Source organism: Watersipora subatra, chromosome 6, assembly GCF_963576615.1.
Source record: "Watersipora subatra chromosome 6, tzWatSuba1.1, whole genome shotgun sequence".
NCBI classification, from domain to species: Eukaryota; Metazoa; Bryozoa; class Gymnolaemata; order Cheilostomatida; family Watersiporidae; genus Watersipora; species Watersipora subatra.
The window spans coordinates 8,523,143-8,550,115 of NC_088713.1; the positions used below are offsets into that span (position 1 = coordinate 8,523,143).

The 26,973-nt window shown below is 35.0% G+C and overlaps 1 protein-coding gene and 1 long non-coding RNA gene across 2 annotated transcripts in view; one reads left to right on the top strand and one right to left on the bottom strand.

Annotated features, from left to right (window-relative positions):
- Positions 1 to 21: 21 nt before the first annotated feature.
- On the top strand, positions 22 to 6,574 carry LOC137398725 (uncharacterized). The gene is made up of 4 exons (XR_010979006.1): positions 22 to 206; positions 2,854 to 2,944; positions 5,386 to 5,528; positions 5,826 to 6,574. It is a non-coding gene; the product is annotated as an uncharacterized lncRNA (long non-coding RNA).
- A 19,828-nt stretch (positions 6,575 to 26,402) lies between these two features.
- LOC137398011 (uncharacterized) overlaps positions 26,403 to 26,973 on the bottom strand; it is a 28,135-nt gene continuing 27,564 nt past the window's right edge. The window contains exon 10 of the mRNA XM_068084109.1: positions 26,403 to 26,411. Coding sequence (XP_067940210.1) covers positions 26,403 to 26,411 — 9 coding nt within the window. The remainder of the gene's footprint in view (positions 26,412 to 26,973) is intronic.

Consider the following 26,973-nt stretch of genomic DNA (forward strand, 5'->3'; position numbering starts at 1 on the left):
ACCACGGTTATGGAAGACCAAGCGAGTCATACTTAACGCCGAATACCTGTTGGAGATTCAGACAAGTTGGTGATTTTTTCTGAAACTACCGATGTGGTTACCGCTGCCTATACTCATGATTTTGTGTTAAAACTGCTAAAAGAGTTCTGAATAAATATTGCCGAGTGATTTATTCACTACTAATGGACGTGATTTGACGCTATTTGGTAAGAAACCTCAAATTGTTGATCAGTTACAAAACTGCCTTACACAAAGCCACTGCACACTCGCAGACCTGCAAAAATGGTGCCCGAAGGGTTGAAATCAACTTGATATCGAATAATGAATACCATATTTGCCTTGTGGTGACCGATTTAACTCATGCACTACTATAAGCCCCTCTGTGGGGCTTACAGACAATTTAAATCAGACGGAAGCCCCTCACTGGAGCTTTTTTATATTATGTGGTTTGGTTCTCTTTTTGTAGCTACAAGTGAATGGATTCAAATTTTCTTGGTTCAAATGCTTAGTATGGAGACTATTGTAGTGTTTGCTCATGTGAAACTGACAGTAAAGGATTCTCATAAGTATTATATATATATAGCATTTGTATTCATTTCATGTGAAACGTTAATTGCGGATGATTCCCAACATCTATAAGCACAAAAGCTCTTAAACGCGCTCGTAGAGAGCATACGAATTTCATCGCATCTGACGAAGACTTGCCTTGTTTGGCCTGACCCATTTTGTGAGCAGCTGTTTGAATGGCTTTTGTTGATACAAATTAATTATGTTCAACCTAAAATGAATTACATAGTAAATAAGTTGAAGACTCTTTTATGAGAAAGAGATTTTGAGGTGATTTTTTGTGTGAGCAGTACATCATGTTTATGTTACACAACTATTTATTGTACTGACTGAAAAGAAAAACGAAGTTGCAAGTTGTCAGTCAAGACTCAATAAACATTTTTTATTTACAGCATGAAACTTTGTTGAGTCCAAAAATAATCCATCAGACAACAAGCAAAGCAACCTTTTCACTTCTAACATTCCTTGCAAAAAAACATAATTTTCAGTGATTTGTCTGCTAATATGTTACACAATTCTAAGAAAATTTACCTTTGCCAAAATTATTTAAGCATTGCCAAGGGGAAGTAACTTTATGCGGATCCATGGTCTATTCTAGCAGATAAATGTAGACTAATTATTATGACATGACCATGTAGTAACTGTAATTTTTAATTTCTGTAATTTATCTAATTGTGATTTTTACAATTTGATATAAATGAGATAATCTCTCTTCGAGTTAAATTCAACAACAAGATTGCATAAAAGTTTGGAAATTTTTTTGAAGGTGCATCCCCCTTTTTCTTATTTTGTAAAGAGCAAATCTGACAATACAACAATCATTTCAACGGGTATGTGAACTGACTGTTTGATATAGCCGTGTAATTGCCTTCAAGCTGTATAAATCATCTATGTGAGAATTTTCTGCAAGTTGACTGGCTCGGTTACGATGGTTGTTTCTTGTGTCATTACTGACCAATGCCCCAGATGGGCGCAAACTATTTTGTAATTGCAAAAGGAAGATTTGTTTAGTAAATTGACAATGTCATATAAGCAAGCTAATAACAATAACTGAACACTTCATTGTTTTGTTAATTATTTGTAATATCTACTGTGACAAGCAACGACAAAAACTGAGCCAAAGGTTTCAAAAGAACAGTGAATATCACACTGTATTATTTAACACTGTTTACCAAAACCTACAATAGGTGTTCTCGTAATTTCATGAACAAAAAATAAGATTGTTATATATGACCTATTGTTAAAGGTTGACTTGCAACAAAATTCACATTACAGTTATTCGATATCAAAAGATTCACCATGTCTTATTCTGTTGTGTTGTAGGTGCAAATTATATGGGAATGTGATTAAAAGCTTTTAAAAGCTAAAAAAACCAACAGTTAATCGCAGCCACATGAGACCACCGTAGTTTGAATTCTCTTTCCAAAGCGGCTCAAATGGGACGTAGTTGTTACAGGATGGTTTCTGTTTACACTTTCATGCAACCTCATTCGTCGAAATATTTTCACAAATATATTTCACACATTCAATAAAACTAGGTCTATTGTTCTTACGCAACTATTTTATCGTCATTGTAATGCAGTCACTTTTAGCTCTGATTTATTATAACTTACCGTAAAAAGTCGTTAAACTTTCTATCCTTAGTTCGAAGGCAAACATATCATTGTCTGATAATCATGACGAGCCTGTTGGTCACATGTGATATTCGAAAATTGCTGCAAAAATTATTTGCGAAGTATTGGGTCACATGATCAGATTACGACTTGACGATTAGATCTAGCCAAAACAAAATTGAAAGTAGCGAGCATCTATATTTGATATGGGGTCTTCGGTAAAACCCGAAGTGTTTGTCATAAACTAGTGCTACGATAAGTTTTATATGGAGCTTTTTATTGGCCTTTCAATTCACATGAGAACATCACGTAACAAGACAATAACCAAACTGTCAGAACTACGTCAGAGAAATAAACAGATTCCAATTTACGGCGGCTTTTCGTTTTTGAGCTTTCAAGAGCTTGTAATCACAATTTATTGCAGCTTCAGTGGTAGTGTCTGCCTTTGAATTTTGAGCTAATATAATCGTGCATTGTGGTGCCATTTTGTAAAGCGACCAGCATTTGTAATCTTTAGTTACACACCCCATGAATACTTGTCATTGTGAAACAAAGGAACTCATCATGCTATTCAACTTCTATATTAGTATTTATGCATCCTGTCTTAAGAGTATTATACACCTCTTACATAACCACTCATCCCCTTTTATTTAACCATTTCTGATGTGATTAGGAAACAGCTTTCTGGACTCTTGCTAGCTAGCCGGGGCATGGCTCTCGTGGTGGATATGGAGAGAGAGCCTGGGACACATAGCGAAAAAAAGGTAAGATAACTTCTGCAAAACGAGCGACATATGTTACATATGACGCTCAGACTGATACTAATGGAAGCGTGTCGTTAGATTCGTATCTCACGATGTATTAGATGTGGCGCGTTTAAAAGCCTATTGTCACGGTAACGTGACTTGATCTAGTAAAAAGCGCTATTTTTTTGATAGGCTGGGTGGTTACGAAATACCTCGTTTGATAATAAAACGATAGGAACCATAGGCCACTATTCTCTTGCGTTTTCACGTTAGCAGTTTCATTTCCTATACTGATAAAAATGAAGCGATTCAAAAGTTACTATCAAAGCTAGGCATAGTCACACTGAGACCAAAACAGTCTCAAGCTTTACAACATATTATCGCAGGTTTTGACCAATTTATAGTTCTTCCTACTGGCTTCGGAAAGAGTATTTGCTTTCAGATGGCACCGTTTTGCAGTGGTAGATCCGAGTTGTTCATAATAACTGTCGCGAATAATAATACTCGTGAGTAAAATAAAACTGAGATTACTTTTTACTAGATAAACTTTTCTTTACTAGCAGCGTGCAATTCGTTTTTGTTGTTCTATTGCTATTCGTTTGCTATGTTTGTATTGTTATTGTGAATTTTTTTTATTCAATTGATTCAATTTTTTATTATAATTAAATCAAAACATAATGAATTGAACATATGAAATAATATAACTGTCGTTATTGATTTATTATGCAACCAACATTTCATACTTACTAACCAGCATTTGTTTGCTGCCAATTCAGATTAAAAATAATACATAATACTCGCGTAGATCATAAATAAGACCGTCACATGATACTCCTTCGGAAATAACGATTGTGATATTAGCGACTTCAGAAGTCGGCTTTTAGAGTTGTCTTCTCCGCGTGTTGCGATGTGTCTCAGGCTCTCTCTCCCAATCCCCACGAGAGCCATGCCCAGGCTACTTGCTAGCCTTACTGCCTAGGAAGCTTTGCAGCGCCCAATCGTCTGTGATCTACGGATGTGACGATTGCCTGACTGATTAGGCAAACATATATAAGCCTGTGTAGATCAGAAACAATTCGAACTCCATATTTTACTCACGCTCTACGTATCACTCTGCTCTTGTATCACTCTTTATATTTTTAGACTTGCGCAATGAGCATCGGCCATTGACTTGATTAGCCTTCATATATTTTATGTTTTTGCAATTGAAAGTTTGAATTTTTAATAAATATATTCTGTTTTAAAGTTTTTTAACTAAAACAAACCAGTCTAATTCTTGACATTAAATCTACACCTAAAATACAGTCCTTTATAAATTCGCAAATCATAAACCAACTACTTGAACCACCAATCCAGCACTTATAGTTAATAATCCTTTAAACAGAGGGTCATTACAATTTCTATGTCATCAGTCAACTATTCAATTGACAAGTTCATTACTGAAGCAGCATGTTTGTGGTGGTTGTAGATAGTAGTTTGTGATTTTGCTGCCAGCAACTTTCTAACAGCAAATTGTTTCCAGCAAAACTGTTGAAAATCTGAGTGTATTGATTTTAACTATATACATTGTATAATAACCGCAAGTACATCACTAACTTCCATACTATACTCCACACAAGTTGCTTGTAAAACTGTGTATCTCATAACTGAATATTGTAAGATGGCAGATCTCTTCATGAGTGTTTCTATTGTATTCTCAAAAATCTGGTTAATCATTGATTGGCTTGGTTTGCTGAGCATTAGTATATTTGTCAGACTTATTATTGTTGGCATAGGCCTGAAATCCTCAATTGCTTTATTTGTTTTCTCTATAAAACATGTTATAATGGAACTCTATACATAACAACCCAAAGGTAGACAAATGTGTTTTATTTTATAATTTTAAAAGTATAGCACTATGATTCTTCGTCTTAACTTATTAGTATGCTGGACTTGGTAGATGGCATCGAAATCTGCAAGCAAACACATTAACAATCAAATATTTTACAGAATAGGAGAATGTGTTCTAAAAATGGTAACTACCCCTGTTGCTAAGCTCGCACCTATTTTTTGGATCAGCTTTAAAATGGCTTTTTTGCTAGAAAAACAGCAATACTGTTTCTAGTGCTTTTTGATTCAACTTAACTAGCCCATGTTATTTACATTTACTGTGACTAGCATGCTCACTTATCACCACTTGCGACTCTACTACATGCCATTCAGCCACCTAAATGCTGATTATTATTTAATGTCATACGGCAACTAGCTTTATGGATGCCAAGCTTTTATGTGAATTTAATAATATTTTTAAAATTAATTGCTATTAAATCTAAGTGGTAGGTACAATGGCTGGTTTGGAAAATTTTGGCACAGTATTCCGATGTCACTCATGAAAAGATCCTGAGACCTACCGAAATTTATTAAAAATAGCATTCTTTGCAATTGTGTTATGCAATTAAAACTTGATTTTAATGACACAGATGGCTCCTGCCCCTACTTCTCTCATCTAAACCAAGAAAGAGTCATGTAGAAGGTGACGATGACTTCCATGATGATTTGGAATCAAGCGAACAGCTGGAAATCGAACTGTCAAGGTCTGGCTCGAACATAGTGGAGTGCATCGGTAGGTAAATATGACCAATATATCCAGGTTTTCTACAAAACAAAATATCTGGCACACATTGCAGCCTTGTTGCATATGCTAAACTGCATGACTGCTCATATTGTGGCGCATAATTTGGGTATATAAATGTCTTTTGGTATTAGCTACTTTCACTTATTGTTAGTGTATAAAGCAGATATACAGAAAGCATAGTGTTTTGAAATAATACTGCAGCAGATCAGCGATATGTAGTTAAATTTATTTTATGGTTGGTACATATGCTTTTTATAATAATATTAGCATATGATATTTATTTAGCAGGTTATGAGGTACAGAGCTTAAAACTCAACTGCAATGACTGCACCAGCTTTATAGCCTCCTGTCCAGGTTTACGCATCAGGGGATGATGCGATACTAATCAGTGTAAAAGATAGAGGTGGTCTGTTTACACCTCATCCTGTCATCACAAAGATATGTCTAGGCTCAGAACTGAGCATACGGCAGGGTGTCGACTTACAAGTAATCACTGCAGACATACACAAGCTGGTGGTCACTAAAACTCTTTCATCGGTTTTACAAAGCAATTTGCATCAGGGATTTCCATGCTCGTTCCACTGCACAGCGCAACGTTAGTTAAAATATCACCTCCAGATATTTCAGGATTATAATTCATCAGGAGGCTACAAAGGTAGCAGCTAACAAGGAAATCTCAGATCAAGGCTCAGCCGACTGGTTGTCATGTGTAGCCTTTCACAGTATGTCTAGAAAAGTGTACCATTTGTCGTATGTTTTCTACGAGTTTGCTGATGCTGTTTGCATAACACCCAAGACCCAACATTTATATTCATGGCAGACTGCAATCAGCGTACGATGTACCAGTGTGTATGCATTTGAAATCAGTTTGTACACCTAGCTATCTGACATGTTAGCCCATAGCATATGGCAACATTGATAATTTTGCAATATCTTTTGGAATACATGTGCATCAATATACACTTTGACTCGCACTTTTTATATGAAATATTCAACTTTATGTTTATAAATTTGCAGGGTAGGAAATACATAGTGTATAAGCGTTGTATCTAAAATTTGAAACAAATATTTTGTGTGCTTTAGTAGTTATATCGAATCACATGTAGCAACAAAAATGTCTCTTGATTCTTTCAGTGTAAACAATGATGACTCACTTGCCTGACCAGCTGCAAGTGAACAAAGCATTGCCCTTCTGTCACAAATCATGCGGCTATTTATGTAGGACATCACGGCTTTGCATTGCCCAGTCTCCTATAGCTAATAGGCTCGTAAATGTCACCTTCAAGAAAGGGTAGTGAGCTTCAGCCAGCGCATTGGCATTTAAAATACACCAAAGGTCAAGCTGAGAATTAAACATGAGTAGCAGTACGCAGACCAACACACACAGGCACACATACATATTGAGCTATCCCTGCTACTTCACTCTGTATGGGGTATAAGTGGTAACATCACTTATGAGTTCAATATAGTGTCAGGGTCAGTCATGTAGTAGGACACTCCCCTGGTCATGAATATAATCTCCAACATATCTATGGCAAAACAGTCTTCAGCCATTTTGCAGCTGTTTAACTATGTGAATACAATTGTGAGAACTTTGCAAATTTTATGCAATTCAAGTTAGTTTATTTTTATCCTACAAAGTTCTGATCAGACATCAGCTGTAATCAGCAATTTGGATTTAAATGCTCTCTGTTGTGTCCTTATGAGGCTTACAGCGTACCCGTGGTTTTATAGGACTATTTTGACTATTAGGACTAAAAATGGCTTGAGACAGCTGGAACAAACATTAACTGAACCAAAATGAATCGAACAATATTAGAGCATGAGCGTTTAATTAATCTAGCAAAAGGGCTACCCAAATATTGCAGCAGTAATATTAGGTGCTCAAAATTAGCCAGTTCAACCTTCTTAGGAGGGTTTTTGACATACACTATTTTCCCATGATGGGCAGTGCTTCGGAGTTGCGCCCTTTCCGAATCATGGAAACGGCGTCTTCGCACTGAAATCACTGCGCACTGATCAGTGCGAAGTCTGTGCAAATTTGCAACAAGGAAACAGCAACTGCGCAGTGGCTGCACATATCTCCCATGCCATGAAAACGGATTCTTCGAGGGCCATGAAATAGTACAAAAGCTATCCTGCTAATCTTGTTTTTTTCTAATCTGATTTTCTTTCACCTATATTTAATTATGGTCTGCGCTCACAAGGATGAGGTGATTACTTTCCCAGACTTTGTTATCGATGCCAACACCTTTCGAGAAACAGGAGGCACGTCCTAAATAACGTTTAAATAATATATTGCTTAAAAAATTCTTATTAAAAATATATTACTTTGCAAAAATTGTGTTAAGTTTTGTAAAACATTGTGATTGTTTATTGTAAATAAAAGTATAATGATGACAGAAGCATAAAAAGACCTTTTCTGATGTTCGGTATCCATGATCGATTCAATTTCTCCATCAGGCGATTCGATTTATACAATGTCTCTTCTCTGGCTAATTTGCTGAAAACCGCTGCGCAGCATGGTAACGTGTCAATCCCTTCGACTTCGGAGGGGGCTGCATCGCAGTACTGCGCACCATGGAAACATAGTTATAGTCCTTTTAACATTGCCCTAACAATAGACCGATCTTTAAACAGAGCAGCTCGTTTATTGTGAACGATATTTGCAATAAGGTTTCCTTTTATACATTTGGAAAATTTGCAGGTATTTTATAACCATAAAACAGCTAAAGATTTTTGCTTAGATTTTAAAATAACCTATCTAAAGTTTTTTTTTAATTCTGCAACTGAATAAAGCATTGTTGCAGAAAACAGTGATATCTTGTAGAGAAGTTGTTTTCATTGCATGAAGCAAGACTAAAGCTGAATAAGGATACTTCATTAATAATAATTTTGTTTGTGTTTTAAAGAGCATTGTTAAATATTAAAATGGTTTTCTATTCTGTGCTAAAGTTTTGCATGCAAACAATAAAATAGAAGGAACTTAAATGACAACATAGGTGAAACAAATGCAGGCCTCGATTGAGTAAAATGTTGGTGTATTGTACCTAAGTTCACTTGAAATGTAGAAAAGAGTAAATTGAATGTAATAAAATCCTGCAAAAGTGCTCTCAACTTCAATGAGGAATTAGTACGAGTGACTGCGCGTTACAATCAGAGAATATGAATAATTAAGCATTGTGCTATGTACACACTGTACTCTGCAATCGAGCGTTTCAATAAACACTTGCTGATGTGGATTTAACACCAGGCTTGACCTCATAGGTCAAGTACTAGCCTAATTAATGACTCGGATAAATAGCCAAGCAGTCTTGTCCCCGCTAAGCTTAGCAGCAATGATTCGGAAGGTTGGCACATTGAGACTGCTGAAATGGAAATAAAAACGACTGAATCGTGAAAATGTTTTTAATGTGATTGTCATCGATATTCTAATGCACATTAATAACACTAGTGCCGTTTCCATAATTGGCAAGAACAATGGATTCGATAATGTTTTGTAGATCGCAAAACTCGCTTAGCTTGCGGATTTATGCCGTTTCTATGACGCAGATAACTTGTGGATTGGCTCAGTTTGCAAATTATGAGCGTCATGGAAACGCAGCTATTGTCTGTTAATTCTCTAGCATGTTGAACTCTTCTCTAGTTGAGCTCTAAGAGATGAGCGAATTAATCACATCCTTCAAATAGCACTACAGTAGACGGTCTCACTGTCAAGGACTGTTACACAGGCTGAGGATGTCTGACTGCTAACACGAGCTCAGTCCGTTGACTATCTTTGCGTTGATTATCTATGCCATCTCACCGTGCGGCGCATGGGCCATCATCCTAACCATAATGTTTTGGAATGTTGCATATATGTTACAGCCATTCTGAAAATAGAAATACACACAAATTTTTATTAATCATTTTGATACTTATTGTGGCTACAACATATAATGGCACTGTTTTGAAGCTGTCTTCCATTATAGTTGCAGCTGTGTCAAAGGTTGGCTTGCAATAAAATTCACATTACAGTTATTTGGTATTAAAAGATTCACCTTGTCTTACTCTGTTATGTTGTAGGTGCAAAATATGTGAAAAGGGATTACAAGCTCTTAAAAGCTCAAAAACGAAAAGCCGCCATAGCTTAGAAACACTTTATTTCGATGACGTAACCATGAAGTTTGGTTATTGTCTTGTCACAAATGTTCTCACGCGAATTGAAAGGCCAATACAAAGCTCAATATAAAACTTATCGTAGTATTAGTTTATGACAAACACTTTGGGTTTTACCAAAGACCGCATATCAAATATAGATGCTCACTACTTTACAGTTTTGCTTCGGCCTGGTCTAATTGGCAAGTCATAATCTGATAATGTGACCCAACACTTCGCAAATAAATTTTGCAGCGCTTTTCGATCATCAAAGGTGACCAACAGGCTCGTCATGATTATCAGACAATGATATGTACTCCTTCGGGGTAAGGTTAAAATATTTAATGAACTTTTGCGATAAGTTATAAGATATCAGTGCTAAAAGTGACAGCATTACAATGATGATAAAACTGACGCGTAAGAACAATAGACATAGTTTGATTGAATGCGTGAAGTATATTTGTGAAAACATTTTGACGAATAAGATTGCATGAAAGTGTAAACAGAATCCATCTCTCACAACTACATCACGTTTGAGCCGTTTTGGAAAGGGAATCCAAACTACGGCGGTCTCGTGGGGCTGCGATTTTATGTTCGTTTTTGAGCTTTTAAGAGCTTGTAATCACATTTCCACATCTTTTGCACCTACAACACAACAGAGTAAAACATGGTGAATCTTTTCATATCAAATAACTGTAATGTGAATTTGGTTGCAAGTCAACATTTAACAACTAAACACCTGGCCAGACATTTAGTTGTGCTGCCAAAATAGATGACTATGGTATATTTAAACCCACCAGTCTCATGTGCATCGCATCTCCATCATTCGCTCATTGAGCAATGCTATGGCTGTCCCAAAGTAGGTATTATTCATGGAGTAAGCTCTATGACTGCATGAACAGTAATCAATCAAAAGTTTACTATTTTAGTCATGTTTACCAGTTTGCCTCTTCGCTATGACATCACTCAATAGGCTTACAGTGGAAATGTCTTATGGTGTGTTTACACTGCAGCAACTACTATCAATTTTAGTTGCACATGAAATTGGCTGCAATCACATAGCTGCAACTTCCTACAACTCCACCGATGATTGCACAGTAAAATTTTAGATTTACCAGACTTATTTGTTTTTTGAAACATGTAAACAGTTAGAATTCATATTTTCGAAGCTTGATGCAGTTGCACGAGTGCATTGGGCGGAGTCAATGACTATCTTTGACTTCAAACATCTTTGTAAGCTTTTGCCCTTACAGATGTTGTTACCCGCAGCTAAAGTTTGGAACATCAGCAGAATTTATAACAGAATCTTTGTGATTGCTTTTGTCATGTTATGGAGGATTTTGTTCACCCAACCTCAGACAAGCTGACTATTTTACAGCGCTTACTGCTTGCTGTTTGAATTTTTCACCTTTATTGCTCTTCTATATGAATAAACATGTTTCACCAATCATTGCAAATGCTAGTTGACTTTGATCATGTCTCATCGCTTTTCTTCTTTTCACAGTGTATGACTTAGTATGAGGCTTCCTAGTTCATCTACTAGCAAAGTTATGGTAGGGATACTTAACAATCACTTTCAATACGTCTACTTCATTTAAAAGCTACAGAGTGACAAATCTAAACATCTAAGGTATGCATGAGTTGACATTAACTGACTTGCCCTTAATTTGATTATGGAGCAAACTTTGAAGGCATGGTATCAAATGAAACCATATACATGTAACTCTGAAAGGTGTTATGAGGTCACTTAAGTTAAAGTTAAACTAAGCCAAAATAAATTTGGGCCTACAAAAACAACACTTGAGCTAAGGTTAAAATGGTCCGCTGCTTCTGTAAAAAGTATTCACAAAATTAGCCATTATTCTTCTTTGAGGTAGGTTTTCAGATAATATGTCACATATTTCAAACATTCATCTTGTTCATTGCTAATAAGACTAATATGCTCATTGCTAATATGATTAATTTATCTCTGCAAAACATTCCAGTTCATTAGAACATTGTCAAGACATGCACAACGCTTCATTTATTACTAGGTGAATGCCCTGCGTTGCAAGGGTAATAGAACTGCTTATAAACACTACATTACCTACTACATTACAATTACAGTCCATTATCTGCAACTGTTTATAAGTTGTTTTATTACCCCTGCAATGCCAGGCATTCAGCTAGTGAGGCTATGAGCCCTGAAGCTAGATGGTAATTATTATCATTGCTATAACAGGACTACACTTAGACACAGATTAATATATATATATATATATAAAATATATAAAAAATATATATATATAAAATATATATATATAAAATATATATAAAATATATATATATATATATATATATGTATATATATATATATATATACATATATATATATTGTAATGGCTTGGCCCGGTAGCTGAGCCAGCCTTACTATCCTAACAAGCCGGTGCAGCCTGAACTCAGGGCCTTCCCCTCGTCGGCCTGCCTGACACACCTAGTGGTCTGATCAGGCCACGGCTGGTTGCCCCAATCTCAGGCTCACTTGGAACGCTAACACAGCCTGCTCTCTGAGACACTATCTAGGCTAGTCTAGGTTCCGGGCTAGCTTACTGTAGGGCCTGATCTCTAATGCTATGGCATTTCTGATCAGGTCCTGTTGTAGCGTAGCCAACCCTTAGCCTTCCTTAGGTATCTCCCAAGCAGTCCTTACTTGAAGCGACTGTTGTTTATTCATTAGGCTCAGCTTACTTTTGTAGTCTATCAAGAATCACATGTAAGCCCATGTCTATTATTTTAGTGACATCTGTGATTAACTGGTTTAGAACATCAACTAGCCAGATATGCAAAAAAAAAACAGAAATTAAACGCTCCATTTGCAGATTATGGTTATGTACATAGTGTTGACACAAAATTTTGCATAAAACACGCAAATAAAATCACATGGAAAATGATAGCAAGTAGGCAAGCAAAAACCAAATGTGTCGACAAGCCTGAACAGTGATGTTGTGTCTTCTAATATACAACCCTGATTCCTAAAGCTAAGAGCTGTCTGATGTGGACTACTGAGCCGTAGCGATACTAACTGGTAGTCTAAACATTTTACTTGAACATTATCTTTATGGTAAATGGATTATAATATACCTTAAATGCACAAACCCTATTACCCAAACAGACAATAGAAAAACCATTTGTGGTTGCATTGTACTATAGCCATTTTGCTTAGTATCAAATCTACATATGATGTATTTTAACAATTCTAAAGCCAAATTAATCTAGCTTATCCTTCAGGGTCCTATTGGGATCTGAACTGCAACATGATAAAAATGAATTTTTTTAAACTAATTTAATGTGAACTTGTTAAAGATTTTCATAAACATGACTTGACTTGGAGCTCTCTACATGCACATGTATTTTTCTGTGTAATGCAAAAACACTGATTCAGTTCAAGCATGTACTCAGCTGCAATCTATTTCAATAACAGATTACCCAGTTTTTTCCAGTTAGAGTTTTCCCTCCTTGGAAGGTTGCATCTATGAGGTGTTAATCATGCCTCATAGCATTTCTCTAGAATTACTAGCAATTATCTGATACAACCTCCGGTAACTTCTCTTACTGCACCCTAAAACTTATGCTTAGTACCATGTGATTCTGCAAAAGAGTTGAAACCTGACAACAACAGAAGCTATGAAACATCCTGATAAAATACACCACAGTATAACAACTCCTTACCAGGTCTTTAGTATAACTACTAAATTGATGAAAACTGCCATATTTGGTAAAATCATCATTTATTATTATTCTAACATTATGACAGAACTAAATTATTTAGCGGAATGAAAGGTATATACTTTCGATACTATGTTTTGCAAATAAAATGTATGAATAAATCGAGTATTGAATAGTAATTTGAAAGTATTCAAACAATGTTGTTTTGGTATAATAAATCAAAACTCAAACCAAAAATGTTTAAAAATATTACACAGGCTCACAACAGCAGACTCAAGTCTTTTGAAATAATTTCAACAAAATACATTTTTAATTAATTGGTTGAAAACATTTAACTTACAAAACAAAATGTAAACATGAAAAATTTGTTTAAAATTTACTAATACACATATTAAACTTACTTGTATTTCGTCTATATAATTTGTAAAAGCTTTTAATGATAAAAAAACAAATATCTGGCAAGCCAATTGAATTATCGTTTTTGGAATTTCAGTACTTAATGCTACAATTTTTAAAACCTTGCCGTAGTATTATTAATTCTCCTAAAACATATCAGTTGATGTTACACACATAGAATCAAAGTACTTGTTAATAAAATGTCGTTTGTCAATTTATATAAAGACTGTTTTTTGCATCATCATTACTTCTAAGAACTACAATTGTAGCTGAATGCTTTATGCCTATTTACCAAATGTATATGTAGAACAGTCTAAACAGATGCAACTACTGTGAACTAATAAGTGCTGCAGCTTTATAACCTCGTTACATTTATATTACTGCTACACTTTCCTCTTTAGAAACTCTTTGTTTGCATTCAAACTTCTTTGCGTTGGCCTGTTATCAAATTAGCTAATGTTTTACTTTTTCAGCGCTCTCTGAAGTTAGTACCAGTACCAGTTGGTATTATTTTTGAAATTTGCTCTTTTCAACTATATTTGCATTTATCTCAAATTTTTAACAGGTTACTAATGAGGTTTTAACTACATTACTAATGAGTTTATGGTCAAAACGCATACAGCGGTAGTCTGTCATTCTTGCTATAAACTTTGTAGTATTATTTTACATACCTAGTATTTAGGATCTTCAGTTAATAGCATCTATAAACTGTATGCAAAGTGAATACAGTGTCTTTCTTTTCGTGAATTTTAGCAAGTCAATAATCTTACTTTCCATTTTATTGACTACTGCAGTTTAACTATGTTAGTTTCAAAAAACTGCAAGCATCAACTATTATAGCAATTTAATAAAAACGAGTTAATGTGAAACTAAAAGTTGTCCTTCTGTTAAATCGTAGTGGTACAACTCCCAAATTATTAAAACATCACTTGAAGTTACTGTATCTTGCTGCAAAATGAGAAGGTAACTTCTATGTAATTTTGTTTGCAAAATATAAATATTGTGTGGCATGCTCCGAGCAAATATGTTAACAGCATTGTTACTTTTAGATGCAAGCTCATAATTTGTTTAAATAGGTTTCTTTCTAAATATTATTGCATATCTCCCAGTTGAAAATTTGGGATCTAGAAGCGACCACTAGCGGTGGAAACCGTCATGGTCAGGATACACTTGCCTGACCATAATGTTCCTGATTGCAACTCATAATTAATCACATTTGGCTAATGTCTAAAACTCTCTGTACCAATGTGCTCGATTTCTCAAAATAATGAATATCGATAGAGCTATTAATAATTCCCATACAAAAATGAGAAAAGTAAAATGATTGCAGACAGCTGTTATGATGAAAAAGACAAATGATTGCTATCAATTGGTTTTAGTCAAAACAATATTTGCATAGGAGGATGGCAAAATGGGTAAAACTAAAATTAATCTTTTTTTTAATGGTTTGTTGTTCGCCTATTTATTAAACTACCAACAAAAGCTCTAATAAAACCAGTTATACAACTATGTACATATGTTACACCATAATGTTATAGCAACATAGCAAGCCAATGTTATACGCATGTTTACACTCCAACATCCCAAAGTAATGTTTTTGTAACATTGCTGGGACATTTATTTGAAAGTAAAAACAATATAACACCATAATGTTCTAACTACATTGCAAGGCAACGTTATATAAATGTTTACGCTGGAACATTCAAAGGTAATATTTTGGGAATATTCCTGGGACATTCATTTGAATGTAAATATGATGTCACACCATAATATTCCAACTACATAGCAAGCCAATGTTATATGAATGTTAACACTCGAACATTCCAGAGTAACGTTCCTGTGACATTTCTGGGACATTCATTTGAAGTTAATGATGATGTCACACCATAATATTCTAGCTACATTGCTAGCCAATGTTATATGAATGTTTTCACTCGAACATTCCAGAGTAACGTTCCTGGGACGTTCCTAAGACATTCATTTGAAGTTAAATATGCCGTCACACCATAATATTCTAGTTACAATGCCAGCCAACGTTATGTGAATGTTTTCAATTGAACATTCCAAAGTAACGTTCCTGGGACATTCCTAAGACATTCATTTGAAGTTAAATATGATGTAACACCATAATATTCTAACTACATTACAAGCCAATGTTATATGAACATTAACTCTCGAACATTCAAAAGTAACATTCTTGAAACATTGTTGGGACAATTATTTGAATGTAAATATGATGTCACCCCATAATATTCCAGTTACATTTCAAGCCAATGTTATATGAATGTTTTCACTTGAACATTCCAGAGTAACGTTGCTGGGACATTCCTGGGACATTCATTATTAATGTTCGCTAACGACGTTATGATAACGTTTCCAAAGTATATTCCTGTAACATTCTGCTGAACGTTATGATAATATTATTGCACAACATTCTATGCAACGTTCCTGCGACATTGTTGAAACATAATTCCACAATGATCATCAAATAACGTTTGTAGAACGTTTTCACAATGTTTTTTTGGAACGTTATTTCAGCGTAACGTTACGGAACATCCCAGGAATGTTGTTTTTAGTTGGATATCCTGGTGAATGACAGGAGTTGCCCATTGTATTAGCAATTGTGAATGCAGTATAGAGTAGATATGCTGCTTTTACAATTATATTATATTCATGAATAAACTAACTTCTATTCATGAATAAAATATCAAATATATCCTGGGACATTCCTATGAAATTCATCTAAAGTTAAATATGATGTTACACCATAATACTCTAGTTACATTGCAAGCTAATGTTATATGAATGCTAACCCTCGAACATTCCAAATTAACATTTTTGTAACACTGCTAGGACATTCATTTGAAAGTAAAATTGAGGTAACACCATAATATTCCAACTACATTGCTAACCAATGTTATATTAATGTTTGCACTCGAACATTCAAAAGTAACATTCCTGAAACAATGCTAGAAAATTCATTTGAAGTTAAATATGATGTCACACCATAATATTCTAGCTACATTGCTAGCCAATGTTATATGAATGTTTTCACTCGAACATTCAAAAGTAACATTTCTGTAACATTGCTAAGACAATCATTTGAAAGTAAAATTGATGTAACACCATAATGTTCTAACTACATTACAAGCCAATGTTATATGAACATTAACTCTCGAACATTCAAAAGTAACATTCCTGAAACATTGTTGGGACAATTATTTGAATGTAAATATGATGTCACCCCATAATATTCCAGCTACATTTCAAGCCAATGTTATATGAATGTTTTCACTTGAACATTCCAGAGTAACGTTCCTGGGACATTTCTAAGACATTCGTTTGAAGTTAATTATGATGTCGCGCCATAATATTCTAGTTACATTGCAAGCCAATGTTATATGAATGTTAACCCTCGAACATTCAAAAGTAACATTCCTGAGAAATTGCTAGAAAATTCATTTGAAGTTAAATATGATGTCGCGCCATAATATTCTAGTTACATTGCTAGCCAATGTTATATGAATGTTAACCCTCGAACATTCAAAAGTAACATTTCTGTAACATTGCTAGGACATTCATTTGAAAGTAAAATTGATGTAACACCATAATGTTCTAACTACATTACAAGCCAATGTTATATGAACATCAACTCTCGAACATTCAAAAGTAACATTCCTGAAACATTGTTGGGACAATTATTTGAATGTAAATATGATGTCACCCCATAATATTCGAGTTACATTTCAAGCCAATGTTATATGAATGTTTTCACTCGAACATTCCAGAGTAACGTTGCTGGGACATTCCTGGAACATTCATTTGAAGGTAAATATGACGTCACACCATAATATTCTAGCTACATTGCCAGCCAACGTCATGTGAATGTTTTCACTTGAACATTCCAGAATAACGTTCCTGGGACGTTCCTAAGACATTCATTTGAAGGTAAATATGACGTCACACCATAATATTCTAGCTACATTGCCAGCCAACGTCATGTGAATGTTTTCACTTGAACATTCCAGAGTAACGTTCCTGGGACATTTCTAAGACATTCGTTTGAAGTTAATTATGATGTCACCCCATAATATTCCAGTTACATTTCAAGCTAATGTTATATGAATGTTTTCACTCGAACATTCCAGAGTAACGTTGCTGGGACATTCCTGGGACATTCATTAATAATGTTCGCTAACGACGTTATGATAACGTTTCCAAAGTATATTCCTGTAACATTCTGCTGAACGTTATGATAATATTATTGCACAACATTCTATGCAACGTTCCTGCGACATTGTTGGAACATAATTCCACAATGATCATCAAATAACGTTTGTAGAACGTTATGACAATGTTTTTTTTGGAACGTTATTTCAGCGTAACGTTACGGAACGTCCCAGGAATGTCGTTGTTAGTTGGGAAGTTAAACTTTTGGAACCCAGTCTGATAGTTCTACCCTCTAACTACTCACCAGGTTACACTGTCCAGAACTTCTTCAGGTTCCAAGGTTATATTCAAATAAAGCTCAGCGTCCCTCTTTTTGGGAAAGATAGAAGAAACCCATGTAGAACTAAAGCTAGGGGTCAGGCCATCTGCAAAAAAGCATAAGTTTGAATTGTCTCAATCAATCGAATTGTTATTAAGTTCAACAAATTTGGTAAAAACATCAGGTGTTTTCAGATCTGAAGAGACCAAAAAAATCAGATTTTTTTTGCCAGTAAAAAAACCCATGCAAACAAACTACAGCTAATCTCAAAACCCTTTGAGGATGCAAAACAATATGTTACTTTTGTATTTTAGTTGACCAGCGCTGTCAACGAAAGATTTAGCTCTAAATTATTGATGTTGTTTTTAAGTTGAGCCTTCGAAACGTTTTAAATTTTTATTTAAATTTAAGTGCTTCTAAATTGTCTTTCAATATTAGGTAGTAACTACAACAAATATTTCTTACAAGTAAGCAAATACTGTAAGAATAATTACTCATCTGATTAATTTCTTCCAAAAATTAGTTGCATCAATTTTTCAAAATTCTGTCAGGCAATCTTTTAAAGAATATCTTCAAATTTTAAAGCTGTTTTGAACTTTAATGAAAAGAATATCTAAAATGACTCTATGAAAGCTTTGATCCATCAACTTGTGTCTATTAGTATATTGATCCTTTTCAAGCTAAGATATTGGGGCTCATATATATCTATACTAGCTGTACCACCTGGCGTTGCCCGGGTAATAAAAAAGTCTTTGGACAGAAATTTGATTTGTATTTAAGATATAACAACATTTGCCATTCTAACTATCAAATTACATATCATGCGAGAAGTGTTTTGTGTAGTTGAAATAAATTAGGAAAAAAATAAAAACAACTGTAAAGGTTTTAACTTTATCGTTAACGTTATCGTTATCTTTAAGGTTATTCTTTATCGTTATCATTTAACGTTTGTAAACTTTGTCAAACAACTGTACCTTCAAGATATTAGCCTGGCATTATGCTAATGGAAAATTCCACTAGGCTAGTTAATAAGGCTAAGCTTCCAATGGCGGTAAGCCGTGACTTAGCGTCTACATTGTTGTCCAACTCCGCTGTTCTAATAATAGCTATAGCCGGAAAACCAACAAATATACGGCGACACATGGGCAAACTTTGAGAAATATATATATAGATATAAGATATATATTTCTCAAAGTATGTCATCGTATGTGTATTCGAAGATTTGATTCTCCGGCTATAGCAATTATTTTAGGATTGCGCCCACATGTTACAAACACCCGGTTAGGAAATTTCAATCTATGGCTTTATCATATTTGATATATCATAGACACACGCTAATTATTTTAGCAAAGCGACCACCTGTTACGAAGCTACGAGGAAGAAAGATTTTGGGACTTATGTATATGCAGCACGATGCTTCTTTGTCTTTATTCCGTTAGGGCTAATTTGTTCAGCCTCACGATATCGACAATAATTTATCTACGAACTTAAAATTTGGCAAATTGTGTACTGATTATATACGTTATTAGGAGATTCAGTTGCTCGCAATGGCGAGTTCAGCGTTATACGTTACGATAAGACGGTTTCGCAAACATGAAAGCATTTAATGTTAAAGTTTCACCTAAATGACTTATTTATTGATACAATGCGGCCACAAGTCATTGCGCCCCCATAAAACACGATGCTTTTCACCAAACCGTATCAACAAACATTTCTCTCGAAATAAATATTTGGCGGCTGTTGTAGTGCTTTTCATTTGGTCATAACAATTTTTGTTTTCTGCACTTTGTATTAATTGTATCCTTACCAAATAATATGTTTCATAGTTAACATACTTGCTATTTATTACACATCTACATTTAGCTCTCTACTTATTTATTCCAGCTGCTCAGAATACTTTTTTCCAGCTACAGTATGTTTTTTGGATTCTGATTTGGTACCTTGCGCTCCACAATCATTAAATAAGAATAAATATTTTGTTCTTTAAACAATCTTTTTACATTATTTATTTTAGTTCAAATTAAAACATCTTTGTTTGTATGTTCCTATCAGTGCTCGCTTTGTGTATTAACTTTTACATCTTTCATTCTAAACCTAACCAATTAGTAATTCGTAATAAGTTTCATATTGTACAACAAGCATTTGGAAGATTACTGTAAGAATATCTGTTAGATTATTTGTGAGATTTACTGTAAAACTTATTGTGTAAGATTACAAATATCAGTTATTCCTTACTCTCTTATATTTACACATATTTACATACTTTGAGAAATTTATATATAGATAGATTACATTCTCTTATTACACTTATAAACTTTGTATAACTTTTAAAGTTTATAATATTAGGCTTTAAGGTTTGTTGCATTATTTTTTATTTCAACTTGCATTTTTTAAACATAATTGGAGTGTAATGTTGTGTTTGAAGTTTAAGCATTATTCACTTCCCTATCACTGTTTTCCTATCCTATTACTTAGTTTTCAATCTTTATTAATATTAATTTTTCATTCAACTATTTTTGGCAGACATCGTTCTAATAAAATTTCAATTATAAAATACTACCATAATCTGTCATACTTTTTATCAATCTGTTAAATACATGTATTCTCAGGAGTCACACATTGTCTAATACATCCAAAGAAAAGAACCTGTTCTGCACAAAATCAGTTTCTCATGATATAAAGTTTGAAAGTTACGGTTGTTTGACAAAGTTTGAACTTAATTAATTGATCTATTAATTTATTTAGAGTACACAAAATACTTCTCTCATGATATGTAGTTTGAAAGTTAGAATGGTAAATGTTGTTATATATGTTAAATATGAATCAATTTTCTGTCCAATGACTTTTTTATTACCCGGGCAACGCCGGGTAGCACAGCTAGTATATATACATTTCTCAAAGTTTGCCTGCGTGTCTGTGTATTCGTGTATCTGTCATTGTGTATGTCTACCTATAGCTATATGTATTAAAATCTTTTAATTTAAAACTCTGCACTGAGATGGATTTAACTCACAAAAATTCCAGCTGCAAGTTTTCAATCCACAGGCTCCCCCACTGAGCTACACAAGGGGCATTGATTAAAGGCACTATCATATACGGTATACCGTATGCACACGCTAAATGACGTATTATTTGAATTCCTATGAATTCTACTAATACAAGGAAACACGATGCTTTTTTGTGTTTTCTTGAACTTCTATTTTTGGTTTTTCGTAAAGATCAAGTGCTATATCTGCGGTCAAGGCCGATTCTTTTCACGCCAACAATTGTATTATCTCCATAGAAAAAGCTTTAATATTCCCTCGCTGTTCAGTCAAATAGAGACAGTACACTATCAAATTTTTTACATTTGTGCCAGTATCGAGAGGTACCAGTATCGTCGTATTCAAAGTTTTGACGGATAGCTTCCGGTGGAACAATAATCTTTTTATATACACACACTTTTATGCAAGAACTGTTATTACTGATTCAACATATTCAGGATTTTTATTTTGTTTTCCCAGTTTGTATTAATTGTATCATTACCAAATCATATTTTATTGAAATTGTTGCAAATCTCGGAACCTCCGGTTCGCCAGTCTGATCCCTTAGTAAAATACGCTACCACTCTCCGTTACGAGATGGCGCAACGTCATGAGAAAGGGTGGCGTAATTTTATGCATGATCAAATTAGCAAGTAATATGATGACTTAAGACATGGTGAGTGAGAGTAAGACGGTAGATCAGTGGAGTAAGACATGGTGCATCTTTTGATACCAAATAACTGTAATGTGAATTTAGTGGCAAGTCAACCTTTAACAATAGACTAGGCTGACCGTGTGACTCATCTGCTCACGAATCTTTACTGAAACTACATTAGTACCCTGCCAGCCCCATATGTTGTGAGAGATCATCAGATGTAATAACTGTGTGCATAAATATTAAGTGGTGCTGTTGGTTGGAAGTCTGAATACCTTAGTTTTACTCCCGTACATGGTAATTTTTTTCCTACCACTCTTTGCGGGCTTCAATAGACTGACACCCTAACCAACTGAACTAATTGTCCGCCTTCAACAGCATCAGAACAATTGTGCTAATATCTATTATATGTGCTTCGAGACAGAAAGTGTGAACAGGCGGGCAGACGACAGTCAATAGTATTTAGGATGGATGGTAGACAAGTCAGTTCTGTTCAAATAAATATTAACAGGCCGTAAGATGGTATCACAGTAGTAGTGAAATGCAATAGTACAAATGCCCATGCCCAACATAAAAGTACAACAGTTCAGGTAGCGGGCAAATTACTGGGTCCGGCCTTGCGCTGAATGCAACGTTTTTGTCACCTGAGTGTTCATGGCGGCAGTTGTGCTTTGATTACTAGTTCAGTAAGATGTTTACATCAAACAACTGTACTAAGCTTTAAACCATTGGGAAGACAATTTGTAAATAGAATGGATATCAATGAACTAGTTTGGAAGAGCTAATAGGTATGTAGTTATCTGTTTCTCTGTTTTGAGAGTAAATCATCTATTAACTAGAGCCAAAGTTTACGGTCTTATTGAACGACTTCTGATAGATTGAGTTGCCACCAACGCCGTCAGAGTAGATACCTGATATAACCAAAGCTGTACCTAACTTTGTCCAAGTTTATGCCTGAGATATCAAAATCTGTACCTAACTTTGCCAAAGTACATATCTGAGATAAAGAAAGCTGCTCCTAACTCTGTCAAAGTACGTGCCTGAGATAGCAAATGTTGTACTTAACCCTGTCACCGTGCGTACCTGGGATAGCGAAAGCTGTACCTAACTCAGTCAAAGTACACACATGAGAAAAAGAAAGCTGCACCTAACTCTGTCAAAGTACACACCTGAAATAAGGAAAGATGTACCCAACTCTGTCAAAGTACATACCTGAGATACGGAAAAATGTACCAAACTCTGTCAAAGTACATACCTGATATAAGGAAAGATGCACCTAACTCTGTCAAAGTACGCACCTGAGTTAAGGAAAGATGCACCTAACTCTGTCTAAGTACGCACCTGAGATAGGAAAGATGCAACTAAATCTGTCAAAGTACATACCTGATATAACGAAAGTAGTAAGCACTAGTAGTTTAGTACACAGGCAAGCCATGCTGTAGAGTTATTTAGAAATACAGCAAGCCACGCCAGGCAGAGCATTATAGAGCACAAGTGTTGCTATGAAGTCATTGTTAGAAAAGAATCTATTAAATATTCCAAGTATTCAACAATGGACTGCTAGCCTACCTGTGATTTAAAAGTACAGTTAGTACATGTAGATAAAAGATTTAGTAGAGTCATGAACACTATGGGTGAGCTTGATTTAACATATTGTATATTCAATATGAACTTGTTATTCCGATGGAAGGCGCTTGCATTATTTACCCCTCGACAAATACAAACTGCTGCAGATATTGAAAGTAGTTTGACAAATCTGTAAATTATATGTCATATACAACTATATCTATATATATATTATATAGATATATATTATATCTATATATATGATTAGTTACGTCTCTAAAAATTCTGGTATAATTTTGTTGGTAAGGTTTACATCCTTTACTCTCTCTTTTTTCTCCTCTCTTTTTTTCTCTCCATTTTGCTCTCGCTCTCCTCCCCCCCCCTCCGTCTCTCTCTCCCTCCCTCCGTCTCTCTCTCTGTCTCTCTCTCTGTCTCTCTCTCTCTCTCTCTCGCTCTCTCTCTCTCTCACTCTCGCTTTCGCTCTCTCTCCTTCTCTCTCCCTCTTTTTCTCTCTCCTCTCTTTCTTTTTCTCTTTCTCTCTCTCCCATCCTTTCTCTTTCTACTTGTCTATCTATTTACAGTATCTTTTCTTCTCTCACCCTTTTTCTCTTGTTCTCTCTTTCTCCTCTCTGTCCCTCTGTCTCTATTTAACTTTTTATCTCTCTCCCTCTCTTTCTATTTGTCTCTCTTTATCTCTCTCCTTCTCTTTTTTTATTTGTCTCTCTCTCTCTCTCTCTCTCTCTCGCTCTCTCTCCTTCTCTCTCTCTCCCTCTTTTTCTTTCTCCTCTCTTTCTTTTTCTCTTTCTCTCTCTCCCATCCTTTCTCTTTCTACTTGTCTATCTATTTACAGTATCTTTTCCTCTCTCACCCTTTTTCTCTTGTTCTCTCTCTCCCTCTGTCTCTATTTAACTTTCTATCTCTCTCCCTCTCTTTCTATTTGTCTCTCTTTATCTCTCTCCTTCTCTTTTTTTATTTGTCTCTATCTATCTCTCATCGCTCCCTTTTACTCTCGCTCCCCTCTCTCTCCCTCCCTTGTTCGTTCTCTTTTGCTTTCTCCCTCTCTTTCTATCTCTATCTTTTTTCTCTCACCCCTCTTCTCTCCCTCTCTCTCTCCTTCTCTCTCCCTCTCTCTATTTGTCTTTCTATCTCTCTCCCTCTCTTTCTATTTGTCTCTCTCTATCTCTATTCATCTCTACCTTTCTGTCTCCCTCTGTTCCTATAAAGTATTTGTCCTGCAAGGACGTAGGTTATCATGATTCTACTCCACCTCCTATAACCATGATTTTTTGGCAGGTTTGAACAATGGTTAACCGTTGCTTATGTTAGGTTATTTTATTGAGACACCATCTCTATCAAGATAGCGGATGCGCTCACAGAGTAGCTCCTCTGCCCTTTGTCAGATTTAGTTCTAGTTCTGCAGTGTTATTAGCCATCCTCCCCAACCACTCTAGAATGCAGATAGGATAGCCAGTTTAGTATCTGACTACTAAACTTGTTTATTTCTAGCATTTGAAAGAGTAGACCTTTCCCTGCAATGATCCGGATGTGTTATATCTCTGTCACCCTCTTGAATCACTATTGCCAACTTTGCATGTACATGTAACTGTTGCACTCAGTAGGACTTCGAATGCAAAGAGTTTGTAAAAACCCTGCAAATGACTAACTTTTGCACTGTATTAACCAATGACATTGTGATGTGTTTAAGAAAATGCAAATTCCAAATAATTTTTAAAGTATATTTTTAAATCTTCTGAATGAAATAAATCGCAGCATTCAGTTAGCTTAACTTTTGTGGACTGTTGAAAGAGTGAATTTGCATGATAGAGTTATTTTACACAGATTTGCATAGAATGGAGAGCCCGGTTCTCACACATCACCCATGTGGCTACCACTTGGTTCTCTTGCTTTAGCTCAAAAAATAGGATTTATCAGAATCAGCTTGATTTCATGCACTAATTGTGCCAAGCAAGGAGCTAAGGCCATGTAGATGAGGCACTGTGATTAGAATTCATGAAGGTCAATACAGATTAATGTGTGAAGATGGGGGCTTCCTGTTTTTTTCATCAATAAAGTTTTTATCAAAAAGTCTCAATCAAGTTGAGCTTTTATACACAATTTGAAAATTTTTTTTTAACATCATGAAATAATAAAAAGTCTGAAACTAGGAGAATGAATTAATTCTTGACTCTTGCAATAGAGAGCTTATGTATGCGATAAATGATGAAAGTTGTGTTAGTCGAATGATATTGTCGTCATTATATTGTATTATATTGTCATCATACACTGTTGAGTCATGTTTAAAACTCTATTTGCAATATAATCAGCAAGAAATCGAGAGTGTTTTAAAATCACTTATTATTGCGAGTTTAGGCAATTTCTTTGACAGCAGAAAGTGTTTCAATCTCTGTTTCAATAAGGCCAAGCATAGACATTTTTAAAATGAAATAACATTGTTTACACATTTAAGCAATTTAGTTTAATGAAAATTAAATTGCTTGAATTGCAAAGCAATTGAGAAAATGCAAAGCAATTGAGCAAAACGGGAAAATTCATCAGAAAAACTCAAAAATAGAAAGGTTTACATTTTGCAGTTAATAAATATAAGGATTAGCGACTCAAAGAACCATTAACAAATAAAAATAAAATGTAGAAACCAACAACAAATAATAAATTTGTATAAATCAAATACTATAATATATATTATCTCTAAAAAGAGGTTAACATCAGAAACAAGAGATTAAATCAGGAAAAATCGTGTCCTCTGCTTCATCTGAATCAGTTTCAGAGCGCATTTAGAGAGTCTGGTTGGTGTGTTCGCAAAGTGACCATCACTTTATCAGTCAAATTTAGAGTTATCTTCTCTTCTCTCCCGGCATATATAAGCAAAGTTGTCAGAGTTTCTACAAAGAAGTAAACATAGATAGAAGTAACTTGTCATATTCATAGACATACGTAGGTTGGCTAACGGTGAGTATTTTAATTATCTCCCCATCTAAATGTTCAATTCTATTATAGATATGTAGAGTATGGTGTCTACTTAGCAGAGATTGGATATTTTTACGAAAAGTGCGGCATGAACACTGGCTCGGTGATCTTGACTGAACATGTCTGAGCCTGGTGACTAGGAAGCCTCATTGACTGGGGAAATGACTAGTTGCAGAGAGGAATTTATGGTTAGGCGCCATTCCTGTCACCATCAACAGCCCTTTGGGTGTCTAATGTAGTGTGAGAGATCGTCAAGTGTGCCAATAAAGCACCAAGAATAAGTATTCACAGAATTATTACTAGACCCACAAGGCGGTCGATTGGAGCAGACGTTAGAGTGTCAGTCATGAGTTCTAATCCCATTAAAAGTGATATTTTACCCTAACCTCGTCTTCAGACAGATGGACAGGCACCAATCTTAGTGTACCCTAGGACACTTATATTTCGCTAGTATTTAGCTTTGTGAGTAACATACAG